This window comes from Primulina tabacum, chromosome 15 (genome assembly GCF_025594145.1).
Source record: "Primulina tabacum isolate GXHZ01 chromosome 15, ASM2559414v2, whole genome shotgun sequence".
Lineage (NCBI taxonomy): Eukaryota > Viridiplantae > Streptophyta > Magnoliopsida > Lamiales > Gesneriaceae > Primulina > Primulina tabacum.
The window spans coordinates 1,997,692-2,011,571 of record NC_134564.1 but is presented as its reverse complement, the minus strand read 5'-3'; the positions used below and the strand labels follow the sequence as shown (position 1 = coordinate 2,011,571).

General features: G+C 35.7%; 2 protein-coding genes across 2 annotated transcripts; both read left to right on the top strand.

Annotated features, from left to right (window-relative positions):
• The first annotated feature begins 281 nt into the window (after window positions 1–281).
• LOC142526970 (uncharacterized) lies at window positions 282–1,872 on the top strand. Its single transcript, XM_075631669.1, has 4 exons — window positions 282–397; window positions 485–629; window positions 887–1,027; window positions 1,121–1,872. The coding sequence occupies exons 2-4, from the start codon at window positions 525–527 to the stop codon at window positions 1,454–1,456; spliced, it is 582 nt and encodes a 193-aa protein (XP_075487784.1). The 5' UTR covers window positions 282–397; window positions 485–524; the 3' UTR covers window positions 1,457–1,872.
• A 6,340-nt stretch (window positions 1,873–8,212) lies between these two features.
• Window positions 8,213–11,083, top strand: LOC142526645 (phospho-2-dehydro-3-deoxyheptonate aldolase 2, chloroplastic-like). The gene is made up of 5 exons (XM_075631165.1): window positions 8,213–8,813; window positions 9,509–9,786; window positions 9,870–10,146; window positions 10,251–10,496; window positions 10,607–11,083. The coding sequence occupies exons 1-5, from the start codon at window positions 8,301–8,303 to the stop codon at window positions 10,871–10,873; spliced, it is 1,581 nt and encodes a 526-aa protein (XP_075487280.1). The 5' UTR covers window positions 8,213–8,300; the 3' UTR covers window positions 10,874–11,083.
• Window positions 11,084–13,880: the final 2,797 nt, after the last annotated feature.

The window sequence follows — 13,880 nt, the reverse complement described above, 5'->3', positions numbered from 1 at the left end:
TTCTTATAATACTGATTTCAATAATCTTTCACACTTCACATACAACAAATTAATAGTTATGATATGATACATTTGGAGAAGTAGTATTAACTTCATATTTTTGAAAGAACTTATATTTCATAAATGTCTTATAAGACAGTTTTCACTTGTCAATATTGTTATATTAACAAATCACTCGTGAAAATTTATTATTTTTTTTATGTCAAATATATTACTTTTCATTTAAAATATGGAAGAATGGCATATAAAGAGTACTCGAATTTTATGTATAATTTTTGTCAATCTTGAAACAGGCTGAAGGACTTCTAAAGGAGTTGAATCGGTCCAGCTATTTCGAATTCGTCGATCAATGTTGTGTAACCATCGCAAATAATCTTGGAACCGTGGATAAACAGAGGTATGATCTCCAGTGTAAACATCTAAGAAACATGATAAATGATATTGCCTACGCATTAGTCTGAAACTTGATGTTTTATGTTCACAGTGAATGTCCACAGGAGTGCAGGGAAGCTGTAGCTTCTTTGATGTTTGCAGCAGCAAGACTTGCTGAACTGCCAGAGTTGAGGCAACTTCGAACTATATTTTCCGAGAGATATACGAATTCGCTGGATTTTTATGTTGACAAACAGGTATTGTGTCAAATTACAAGTTGTTGTTCCACATGTTCGAAACAAGTAAATCATTCTGTCCGATTATTTTTTGCATGTTTCTAGATTAAGCTCATTTCTTAGTTGACACATATCTGCACATCTCCTCTATATCAATTTTCTGAACGAATATGTTGTCTTTCAAATACCAAAAGTGCAATGATTTAATCGATCGAATAAATATCTGCTTGCGTCCAGTCACTTGAATTTTATCCAAGAGTTTGATATTTCTTGTGTAGTTTATGGAGAAGTTGAAATCAAGCCGCCCCTCGAAAGAAATGAAGCTTCAATTATTGCAAGATGTAGCTGCAGAATCAGGCGTGGACTGGAACTCAAAAGCTCTGGAAAACAAGCTGTATCATGAAACTGCTGGTAAAAAGGTAAGATCTGAGTCATATTTTCATACATTTTAAACACAAACTAAGCCTAATTCCTAAAGATTAATTTTTTCAAAATTTTCAACTATCTTACAGGATACTGCTGATGATTTCAAAGATGAACTGTACGTTTCGCGTGATAGGATGGAAGGTTCAGTTCTAAAGAACGAATCCAGGAGCAGGTCAGATTATGTACGCTGGAACCCTGGAAAATGTACTGGTTCTCAGAGGAAAGATGGCCTTTCTGGTCATGAACAGAAATACACAAGTGAAGTTATTCCAATCAAGGGCATTCACGTGGATACTATCGTAAGAAATGAGACGTATAACCAACCAGAATCTCGTGTTCCGAATGAAGAAAAGCCTCTCAAGTACGGGTCAATCCCTCCTCCATATATCAAATCCGATGTCAAAAAAACAAAGAGCCAGTAAAAGGTGGAAACTAAAGAAACAGATGATCAAGAATATCCCACTGTCAAAGCTAAGCCAGCGCCGAAATCTGTGAGGAGGCGGCCCCTCAAATCTCCACCAGCACACGAGAACGAGGAAAAATCGAAAGAAACAAACAAAGAACAAGCAGTGGCACAGGGGCAAAGAACATTGAAATTCTTAGACGAGGAGGGCGACAACAACGAACGAGACGAAGAAGAAAAGATGATGGATAACCTTCTACTTCATTACACCAGGAAAAAAGCACCCCGTGGAACCTTCAAATCAGATTCAAACATCAAGCTGCCACCAAACAGGGTATCGTCTCTTCCCGGTGAAGTCACGAGCCCAACCAACGAGCCCCATAAAGGACACACTAGAGCGTTTTCTTTACAGCTCGAGATGTTGAACGGAAACAGCCACGTGAATCCCAATTCCCAAACCGCCGGACTATGATGAATTTGTGGCCAGATTAGCAGCTCTTAGAGGGAAGTGAAGTATACCTGATGTGCGTGTATTTGATAATTCTTCATCGTCAGATTTCTCCACATTCTTAGTTAAATATATTGCTCAAGTAATATGTACACCAGCTTTTTATGGTTACTAGATGATAAAAATACATACATGAGTCAAGAGGGCTCAATTACAGGCTTTAAGAAGAGAATTCGAAGTGCTGCAAATGAGAGAAGGAGAAAAGGTGGACGAGTACTTTGCTCGGACACTAACAATCACAAACAAAGTGAAAGCTCATGGAGAACAAATGGGGCATGTTGTCATCATTGAAAAGATTTTGAGATCGATGACCTCGAGATTTGATTATGTGGTATGCTAGTCCAAATGATCTGGATAAGTTAACAATATATGAACTTCAAAGTAGCCTACTTGTTCATGAGCAAAGAATGAACAGTCAAAATGGCGGAGATGAGCAGGCTTTGAAGGTCTCTTATGAAGAAACGGATAAGACGCAGAGGCAGAGGCAGAGGTGGTCCAAGTGCATTCAGAGGTCGCGGAAGAAGCAGATGTAGACAGACACTCAACAAGTACTTTCTATGTGTGGAAGTGGAGCAAGGCATTAGGGCAATATTCATAAGCCAGAAGAAGCATGCTAATGAAGTTCTTGAGATGTTTGGCTTGAAGCATTGCAATCCTGTGAAAAATCCAGTAGTACCAGGGTTTAAACTTGGAAGATATGAAGATGGTATCAGTGTTGATGCTACTGCATATAAACAAATGGTGGGCAGTATCATGTATTTAACTGCCACCCGACCTGAGTTAACATATGTGGTGAGCTTGATCAGCAGGTTCATGGAGAGGCGGACAGAATTACATCAACAAGCAGCGAAGAAGGTTCTTTGTTACTTAAAGGGTACTACTGAGCTGGGAATATTTTACAAGAGAGGTGGAGAGTTTGAGAGCACAGCCGTATATCACATCAAACAACGCTATCATTTGTAACCATATAATTATACATATGAATTACTCAAGGAGATGATGAGGCATAGATTTTCAACATTTATCAAATCAAATCTTTAAAAACAAACATCAAATCAGAAAGATTACAGTAAACCAAGCTGAAACAAAAACCAAATCAATGAAAGATTACAATTCATCAAATGAAAAGGAAAGCTGAGAGTGTAAATTGTGATCAATTACCAGCAGCAGCAGCAGGTTCAAAGTCATACTCATGAAAAAAAAATGCCTCCAAGTTTTGTGCACTCTTCTTTCATCACTACATCACAAAGTGTACTCCAAATATCCTCTGACAACGAGGGAATTGGTGAAGCATCTTTAGGGAGTCCATATGATATTATCCGGGAGGTCATAACAGTGACCTCCTGGAGCAGAAATCCAGGTACCGTGACAACTGGTGACCACCATATCTTGACAATGGAAGGCAGAGTGCTGTGGATGAGTAAATCACTCTCATCCACCATTGGAAATTTGAATTTTCTTTCAACGATTGCCTTTTCTTGCACATATACTCTGCCTACAGAGTCTTCCACGATCACTGTTTTCAAATTGGGAATGATGCTGGTTATATCAGCCACGTAACGAAGATACAACTTCGCACAGTGAACACAGCCTTCAAAAATAGTGTGAATTAGTCATCTGAAATATTTTCTTCAACGGACACTGCAAAATCCTTGAAAACGGACTTATTGTTGAGAAGCTTATTCCCCTGGAGGAGAAGAAATGCAGAGTCGATGCAGCACCACCTCAATAGAGACTGCTGGCTGTGTGGATGAACACCATCTGGAGTGAATTCAAGAGTCACTGCATTGATGCAGGAGAAACGCCGTAGAAAGTCCAGCATCCCTGATGGCCAGACGGGAACGGAGTCGGGGCCGACATCGGCATGAGTAGGCAGTTGAATCTTGACGTGTTTTGTCTCGAAAACTATCCCAGCCATTTCTTTGGAAGACAAAGAACTCAAGCAGAGGGTTTTCGACTCACATTTATTGAGAACAAAAGATAGTATTTCGGGAGGGAGACGAGAAGTGCTATCCGACGCCATTGATAAGTTTCGACAGGTTTTGAGGGGACGGGGACGTTGATGGTTTCTTATACAGAGTCAAAGTTGTTGAGATGAATTATACGGACCGTTTGGTAGAAAATAATATCTTTCCATTTATGAAACAAATAGTATAATTAAGAAAATAATTGCTTTATTATTATCAGTGTTGAATAAAAAAAAAGGAAGTTATCACCTCCAATACTTTTTAGTAAGCCAAAATGGTAGTTCTCGATTTACCTTCCATTCTTGGAAATTAAGGATAAAAAATAGAATAACAACAATTTTATTATAAATCAAAGAATAAAAGAAAACCTTACCCCCAATCTTTTCTACTTCTCCTCCACAAGAAAAACAAGAGTACGTTTCTTATTAGATATTCTCACGGATCTATATTTGCTAGACAAGTTGATTTGATCCATATTTGTAGTGAAATATGATACATTTGACATAAAAATAAAAAGTTTTAATGAGTTGGGTCGTGTTATATATTTGTCTCACAAAATTGATCAATGAAACGATTTCATATGAGTTTTTATTAAAAATAAATAAAGCATATTTGGGCGCATAGAAAACCGGGATCCAATAATAAAGAAAAAAATCATAAAAAAAAACATGAGTTTCATAAAAAACATAAGGACTAGCATAAAAATTGGTTGCTGTAACAACTGTATGAGCAACCATATTCGCTTGTCGTTTAACAAATCGAACTTTTATATATTTAATTCTCATAACTCTCTATCATATTAAATAAATACATTTTTTATATAATAGTATGTTTTCTAATTTTTTTAGAGAGTTTCGTCGTGAAATTTGTGTTTATTGATTGTTTGTAAATTGCTATTATTATTGTTGTTATTATTATTATGCATTTTAATCAAAACTTAAATATAAATATTTTTAAAATGGCCAAAAAATTATTATAAATTTTAGTCCAAATTTATTAATCTAATAAACAACACAAATTTTGAATTTTTAATTAATATATATTTTTAAAAAAAAAATTAATATTCTTTTATTAATAACAGTTTCAATCAATCAAGATAAATAAATCAATTTAATGATAGGAGATTGTTATCTTTATTCGAATATTATCCCAAATAGTATAAACATTTTTTTATTTAATAATTCTTTATAATAATATTTAAAATTTAAACAAATTTATTATATATGATAAATAATTAATTTTAAATAATAATTAAAATACTAATATTTACTAATTTTAATAATTAATTAAATAAAATAACATTTTAGTAAAATACTAGTAATGATAAAAGTAAACTGAATTGTATAAAGAAAAAGGAAAATATTTCCTTATATTAATTGAGTAGGTATCTTGTGATATGGTCTCACGGATCTTTATTCGTAAGACGAGTCAATTCTGAGTAGATATTTTGTAAGAAATCTCACAATCTTTATTCATGATACGGTCAATACTGCTCATATTTACAATACAAAATAATATTTTTGCATGAGTGAGTCAAATAGCATATATGTTGGAACATTTCATGTTCGCAATCTTGATTTTGATATTAACAAAACTTGTTGCTTTGTTTCTAATGAATTTACCTAAGTGCGCACAAAGCTGAAATTAATCAGGTTTCGAACCGATTAGTTACCGAGCCAAAACTGAAGTCATCGAGACGCAAACTAAAAGTACCAACTGATTGACCGAACTGAACCAGACCGACTGATATTAAAGACCAGTTCAGCTGATTGTTCAGCTGATAGGTGGTTCAACAGAAGACCTTCAGAAGCCCGACCAGCTGATGAAAAGTTCAACTGATGAAGAGCCCAGTTGACCAGTTCAACTAAATCAGTGAAATCAGTTCAGCTGACGAGTCAACTGATTTCACCATACCAGTTCAAAGCATCAGTTAGGAGCCGACCAGTTTGCAGAACAAGACAAGCTTATCTAAGTGGAATCCAGCTTTACACTAGGGTACAAAAGAATTGTCCAATCAAAAGACAATAATGAACATTGCAGCAGAGCTTAAAATCGAGACTTTCCATAATGGTTGTCAGAAAGGACAAGACACAAATTTCGAGGAACGGATTCAAACTGCAACAAACATATTTGATGAGTCTTGATGTACAGATACATTGCCCCTATATATGCAAGATCTAGACCATCAACAAATATAACGAGAGAGAACACACAAGTGAAAACTGAGAAAAATAAGTGTGTCGAAGAATATAAGACACACTCAACTTATATCAACTTACAAGAAGCAACAAGCCCAGATTTGAGGGAACACTTCATGATGTTATCAGCTTAGATTAGAAGCACAATTTCCTCAGTGTGTGAGAACATTTTCGTGTTGTATTCATAGATCAGTTCTCACACACGCACACACATCAGTTCTCACACACGCACACACATCAGTTCTCACACACGCATACACAATCACTCACAAATACAGAGTGTTAAGCTTATTGAATAGCTGAGTGAGTCTTGCATAAAGAAATTAAACTTGTGTATGTAGTATTTAACACATAGATGTTGAACAAGTGTTGGCTGGAATGTGTTGCCTTCAATAAGGCTATGAGTTCAGTTAGGCAGTAATGTAAGTCATAAGATGAGTGCGTTTGTACAAGGTGTTGTATAAATCAAAGTCTTCTAGTGGAACCTACCCGAGGTGGTAGAAGGAGTGACGTAGGAGCAGTCGAAGTATCCGAACATCTATAAACATATCTTGTGTCCCCAACTGTTTAACTATTGCTCTAAAACTAGTTTGATATTTTCAGCTGATATCAGTTCAGTTCTTCTCATAACTGAACTGATATAAGCAAGAACTGATCCCATTATTTCAATTATTCAGTTAACACAAGCTAAAAACTCTAAATTGTTCAGTTTTCTTAACAAATGATTACTTCTAGTATTTTCCGCTTGGTTTAAAACAAAACTAGATTTAATTCATCGTTGTTTACATTCTTAGAACACGAGCTATTGCAGCTCATTGAAAATATTGTGTTTGAATCACCCTCGAGGTGTAAGAACTGGCCCATCAATATATGTCTTACAAAATTGACTCACGAGATCATCTAACAAAAATTTCAGTAAAATAATAATATATTTTTATTTATAACCCAAATAAAATATTTTTTTTCACAAAATTGACCATCATCGTCTCACACAAAATTTTATTATATTAATATTGCAAACAATGTGATATGCCCATGATAAAGTTTTAAAAAAGTACTAAATAAATTGATTGTATTCAGAGTTGACGGGTTTGTTTCAACCTACTCGTGCAGGCACTGCCTGCACGGGCAATGAACGGCCCGAATCACTCCACATGAGTGATCCGGGCCCACCTCCCTGTAAAAAAAAAACAAAAATTGGCTCGAAAAAATCCGAGCCGTTGGATCGACCCTTGCAGGCAGTGCCCGCAGGGGTAGGGTCGACCGAACCGAGTTGACGTTATAATCCAAGCACCGACTGACAAAAGTCTACGGGGATGAAATTTGACTAAATAGGAATTATTTAAAAAATCAGGCGCCAACACCATTTGACCGGAATTTGTATCCTCCAAGATCATCTCTTTCATATTTTTTTCCCAAAGATAAAATTAAACAATCACAAAAGAAAATTAACTTATTTTTCAAGATGAAATAGTAAATTTGCATAAAACTTATAGCAAATAAATATTTGTATAGTTTTGAAATTAATATTATTTGTAACTCAGCTTGTCGTTATCATACTATATATCAAGGTAAAGGTTAATATTTATAAATTAATTTTTTGGTATTTTTTATTAGTATCCTCGTAATACTCTGATACTCACGGGAAATTTAAGGTCTGATTCCAGCAAGTGTCACTAGTCCAAACGCAGGTTTTGGAATTGTCATGAGCCTGAAATCACGAATAAGACCTTTAGAAGGGGGCTAAGAGGGTGTCCTGACGTAGCTCCTCCGACGCTCAAGTCAGAGACTGGGCATATAAGTAGCGAGCAGCTAAGAGTGCTGCTGAAAAACAATATAATGAATTAATTAACTGAACACTCAAACCTGATATTTATAGGAGAATACATGGGTCCTTGATGAGCTTGTCTTCCATTTGGGCTATGGATAGACCAAGGGTAATGGACCTATCAATAGGATATCATACTCTTTATTTTTTTAGCATAAAATATTATTGATTTTTATTTTTCGAATTTAATATTTAATTTGTTTTGACAAAAATACTAATATAAAAAAATCGAAACGCAGCCACGCAGGGAATTATTTTTATATAAATTGTTTGACAATATTTACCTTCTCTTCCCAAATCCACTCGCCAAATTCCTACTGGAATCCATAGGGGAGATCACGAAAACTCTGACGCCAAGACCTATGGCTCTGACAACCTCCGCCGCCGCCTCACCGCGCCTCGACAACCCCTTCCTCCACACTTCCACCGCTCCCGCCGCCCCTAGTCCTTTAATTCCCACCAAACCTGACGCATTTACATCTCTTTCAATCAAACCGAGATCGAAAACAATATCAGCCGTCAAATCCTCCAACCCACCTCCGTCCACTTCCGCCTCTCCTGCATCAATAAAATGGAGTCTTGACAGCTGGAAATCGAAGAAAGCGTCCCAGCTTCCGGAATACCCTGATAAAGCCGCGCTCGAATCAGTCGTCAAGACTCTTGAATCCTTTCCCCCGATTGTCTTTGCAGGTGAGGCGCGAAGCCTGGAGGAGAAGCTGGGGCAGGCTGCTCTCGGGAATGCATTCCTTTTGCAGGGTGGAGACTGTGCGGAGAGTTTCGAAGAATTCAGCGCAAATAACATTAGGGACACTTTTAGGGTGCTCTTGCAGATGAGTGTGGTTCTCATGTTTGGTGGCCAGATGCCTGTTGTCAAGGTCCCTTTTTTTCCCTCTTATATCCTTGATTTTAAGCTGGATATGTGAATAATTGGTTTAGAACTATTCTATCTTTAGTTGCTTCGGATTTTGTTTCAGATTAGAATTGAGATTAGTTGGTTTGCAATGAATTCCAAGTTTTAAAATTATGGATGAATTTTAAACCCCTAGGTAGCCACCATCTACTGATGAGAAGACTGAATGCAGAATTATCAGGAAGAAATAAGTAGGTGGAGAGTTGGTTGCTCATAATACAGTTGTTACGAATTTGCCATGGATGCTGATTTCACATTCGTCTTCTCATTTTTTGTTCTCCATTTCAACTAAGTTAGTTTAATTAATGATTTTGGCATATTTTTTATCTTAATTTGTTTGTGAACTTTTGGGTTCAAGTGTATATATTTCAAGTGGCTGCTCATGCAAACACTCCGTAACTGATGAAAAGGGAAAGTATGTAATTATTGTTGTGGAAGAATACAGTCATTTCATAAGCAGATGACTTGAAATAGTTTTCTTACGTTAGTTTAATATCATAGGATTGATTTTCTCCCAAAAAGGATACAAAACAAGGACTTGAAACTACTTGGTGATGTGATCATCGATCCATTTTTTATTGCCTTATTGATTATCTGTATTTGGTTTCTATAATCGATTTGTGAAAGTTATTGTGAAACAACCAAAGTTCAAACCTTTAGGTGGGAAGAATGGCGGGGCAATTTGCTAAGCCAAGGTCTGATCCGTTTGAAGAGAAGGATGGGGTGAAGCTGCCGAGTTATCGAGGCGACAATGTTAACGGTGATTCTTTTGATGAGAAATCACGAACTCCTGATCCCAATAGAATGATTCGAGCCTACACCCAATCTGTGTCTACTTTGAACCTTCTTCGAGCATTTGCTACTGGAGGATATGCTGCCATGCAGAGGGTCGCCCAATGGAACCTTGATTTTACTGAACATAGCGAGCAGGGCGATAGGTATCCCATCTATTGTTGTTTACTTTACTATTTTTTTCTTTTCAATTCTATATTTAGTTTTCATGGGCTGTTGTTTTTTATAGGTACCGTGAACTGGCTCATCGAGTAGATGAGGCCCTTGGCTTCATGGCTTCATGTGGTCTCACAGCAGATCATCCGATCATGACCACTACTGAGTTCTGGACATCCCATGAATGCTTACTTTTACCGTACGAAGAAGCGCTTACTAGGCTAGATTCAACCTCCGGCCTATATTATGATTGCTCCGCTCACATGATTTGGGTTGGGGAACGAACAAGGCAATTGGACGGTGCTCATGTTGAGTTTCTTAGAGGAGTTTCCAATCCTCTCGGGATTAAGGTTTCTAACAAGATATTTATCTCCGTTAAATCTAGTTTAATAGTTTTTTTACTTGGTTGTATGGCTTTTGTGACTGAGGTACCCTATTTGGGATTATGATTCAGGTAAGTGACAAAATGGACCCAAACGAGCTTGTGAAACTGATTGAGATTCTGAATCCCAGAAACCAACCTGGAAGAATAACAGTGATAGTTCGTATGGGGGCTGAAAACTTAAGAGTGAAATTTCCTTATCTCATCAGGGCCGTTCGTCGAGCAGGTCAAATCGTCACTTGGGTCAGTGACCCTATGCATGGAAACACCATCAAAGCTCCTTGTGGACTCAAGACTCGCTCCTTTGATGCTATCCGGGTAAATTTCCACCATTTTTTCTTTCATATGAAATTTGTAATTATCTGTAAAGTAATTTTTATGCCAAGAATGCTTGTTTTGTTAACTGGTGGTACGTTTTTATCACCTAGGCTGAGGTGAGAGCATTTTTTGACGTACACGACCAAGAAGGAAGCTTCCCTGGAGGGGTGCATATGGAAATGACAGGCCAAAACGTTACAGAATGCGTTGGGGGCTCGCGTACAATTACGTATAACGATTTGAGCTCACGGTACCATACGCATTGCGACCCAAGGCTTAATGCTTCTCAATCATTGGAACTTGCTTTCATTATTGCTGAGCGGCTTCGGAAGAGACGACTTGGACCACTACGTAACCTTTCATCTTTCAGACCGTAGGGAACATTTCGCACTTTTGTTAAGCAACGAGAATAATATATCTCCAAGACTGGTGATTGCTAATAGGTTTTTCTGCATGTGAAAATAATTTGAGTCCAAGTATTTGTGAAATATTGAAAGAATTTGTGATATATATTCGGATTTGTGACAACATATAACGTATAATGTATAATATTGGCTAATAATGAATGTTAATCTTTGAATTTGGAATCGATCACTTGTTCTTTTGTTGTGAATATATACGAGTTTGCGGCCATTTTGGAATGGTTTTGAAAGTTCTTGGGTTGATCTTTCATTCATTTCTTATTTGGCAAATTTAACGATGGTTAAAGTTTTTTTAGTGGCAAAATCTTAATTTTAAACATGTATATCTTCATGTGTGTCATTTTTAGTCCGTATTTGAATCAATTATGGTCACATAATTGTATTCTGACGAACAACTTCTGTCTTCTTCGTCATGTTAAAAGCGAACATAATTACATGACTACAATTTATTTAACAAAATTTACAAAACTAAAATATGACATCCTTGTACATATTTTAATAGAAAGATCACTGTAAAGATTGAATGGGTTTTGTTGTTGTAGGCCATAGGACGAGGGAATATCCAGAAGTAGTTTGGAATGTGCTCTATCATATGGATTTAGATCTTTTACTGTGTTGAAAACACATCATTTAGTGTTGTGCATTTTTTACACGAGATGATCACGTGATCATCTTGTGGACATCATACCATATGTGATAAATTTAAAAAATTGCCAGATTAAACGAGATGATGTGATCATCTCGTATAAAAATTGCACAATAATTAGTGATGTGTTTTCAACACAACAGAGGATCCAAATCTCTATCATATATTCCATTGTTATTCTTCTACAATGCTGATTCCTTTGGTAAATGGTCAAGGGCAGCTCAAAAGATTTAGTATAACATCTTTGAATTGTAAGATTGTCATTAATTATATCATTTAAAAAATGGATTGGATTCATAATTCCAGTCAAATTAAAATTAGAGATTAAAACTGACTGACTTTGAAACTCAACAGTTCAAACGATTTACGATAGACAAACTTATTTTGAAAAAAATAATAATTATAGTTTAATTATATGTTCTGGTTAACAACAAAATTAAATAAATACAAAGAAAAATAAAATTGATTGTCCCCTTTAATATTCCATCCTTAGACCATGATGATGTGGTGACATATATAAAAAAAACTTTTGTGAGACAGTTTCACAAGTCAATTTTGTTAAACGAATATTTTATTTGGGTCACCCATGAAAAAATATTTATTTTTATGCAAAAAAATTTACTTTTTATTATAAATATGAACATTGTTGACTCGTCTTATTAATAAAATCTGTGAGAACGTCTTACAAGAAAACTACTCACTAATTTATTTGTTAGCCACCTAATATTTCATTGCTTAATACGGTTTTGGATTAAATAGACTCGTTGCATTTTAACTACAGGTCTCATGCCTTTCTTATTCAATTCAATTAATATTAATAGTTTCCACGTCTGTATATAGGGACCCGACCTGTTCTCGTACCCGTTATCATATCCGACTCGTTAAGGTTTTATATAACATGTCCAACTATGTTCGACGATGAGGAAGAACTTCAAGAAAAATGTGTTGACTAAATAATTTGATCGGGTTGGATTTTTAATAGAACCCTTAGCTTGAACAACTTGTTAGAAGCTTTATCTTGAGACTAAATTTATTATGTAAACGTCATGTTTTATTGGTAAAATCATGAAGATGTTCATTTATACAGATTGGTGATCATATGATGATGCACTGAACAACCTTCCATCGGACTGTCTAAGTAGTTATCACTTATCGAATGGAATAGTCAGCAGTTATAGTTGTACACAAATTAATCATTTGACTCGGGATAACGTAGGAGCTCTACGTACTAGCATGTATTTTGATCTGTTCACCGACTCCATTGAGTGTCATCACGTGGCGAGGTTGGGTGTGGTTTTGAAATAAATAGGAGCTAATAGATTGTAGTCGGAGGTTCACTGTTTTCCTACGAGTGAAAATATCATATGTGATCTGATTAGTTAATAGTGCAAGGAATCTCTTGTCATAGTAAGACATGTCCATTTAGAAAATGTGTTTATTCATGTCACTATTATTACTCAAAAATGTATCATGTCGTTATCGAATTCATTTACAACTCTCAATATACCAATGATTTCAGATTCGATTGGGATATATAAGTCGAAGAGACTATACTGTATATTAACCATAACTTAAGGTTTTTGTAAACACTAGCAGTAATACTTAGGAGATCGTAGGGAAATTTTACTAAACGCTTTTACCATTATCCAATTAGTGCAATCAGAGCTGAGTTCTGACATTCTTGATCAAGAGGTTGATGAAAAGAATGGAGGTAATTAGCGTAATATTGAATAACATGAAGTCGTGAACCAATAGCTAGCTGTATCCCTGAACCATTGAGGGTCACACAAATATCAAATATCGTTTTTCCGTTGAGATAATCAAATTCAAATTCAAGGAGTTGAATTTGATGACTTTAGTTTGATGAAAATCAAACATATTGCTTATAAAGAAGTTTAACTACATGACAATTTTAATTAATGAAAATAAAATAATGCCAATGGGATTAGGATTATGAATCCTAATCAAAGTATGATTCTTGATGTGATCAGGAATCAAAGTCTATAAATATTTAATTAAGGGTTATATGAACTAAGACATTTTTTACAAACAAAAATTTTGGTTTTTCCCTTCTTTCTCACACAACATATTTTGACCAATTCAATTTTTCGTAAAGAAAAATTAAGCCACTTCCACGGATGCATCGTCGCCGGATTTCTGAAATTCATGCGATCCAAACCGAACATAAAATATATTTAGATCTTTAGTGTGATCTATACGAGTAATTCAGTCTTCGATCGTGGAATTGATTAGGCGATCAAAGGAGGTAGATTTGTTTATAGGGATTTACAAGAAGAACCAACTCCGCTAATCTCG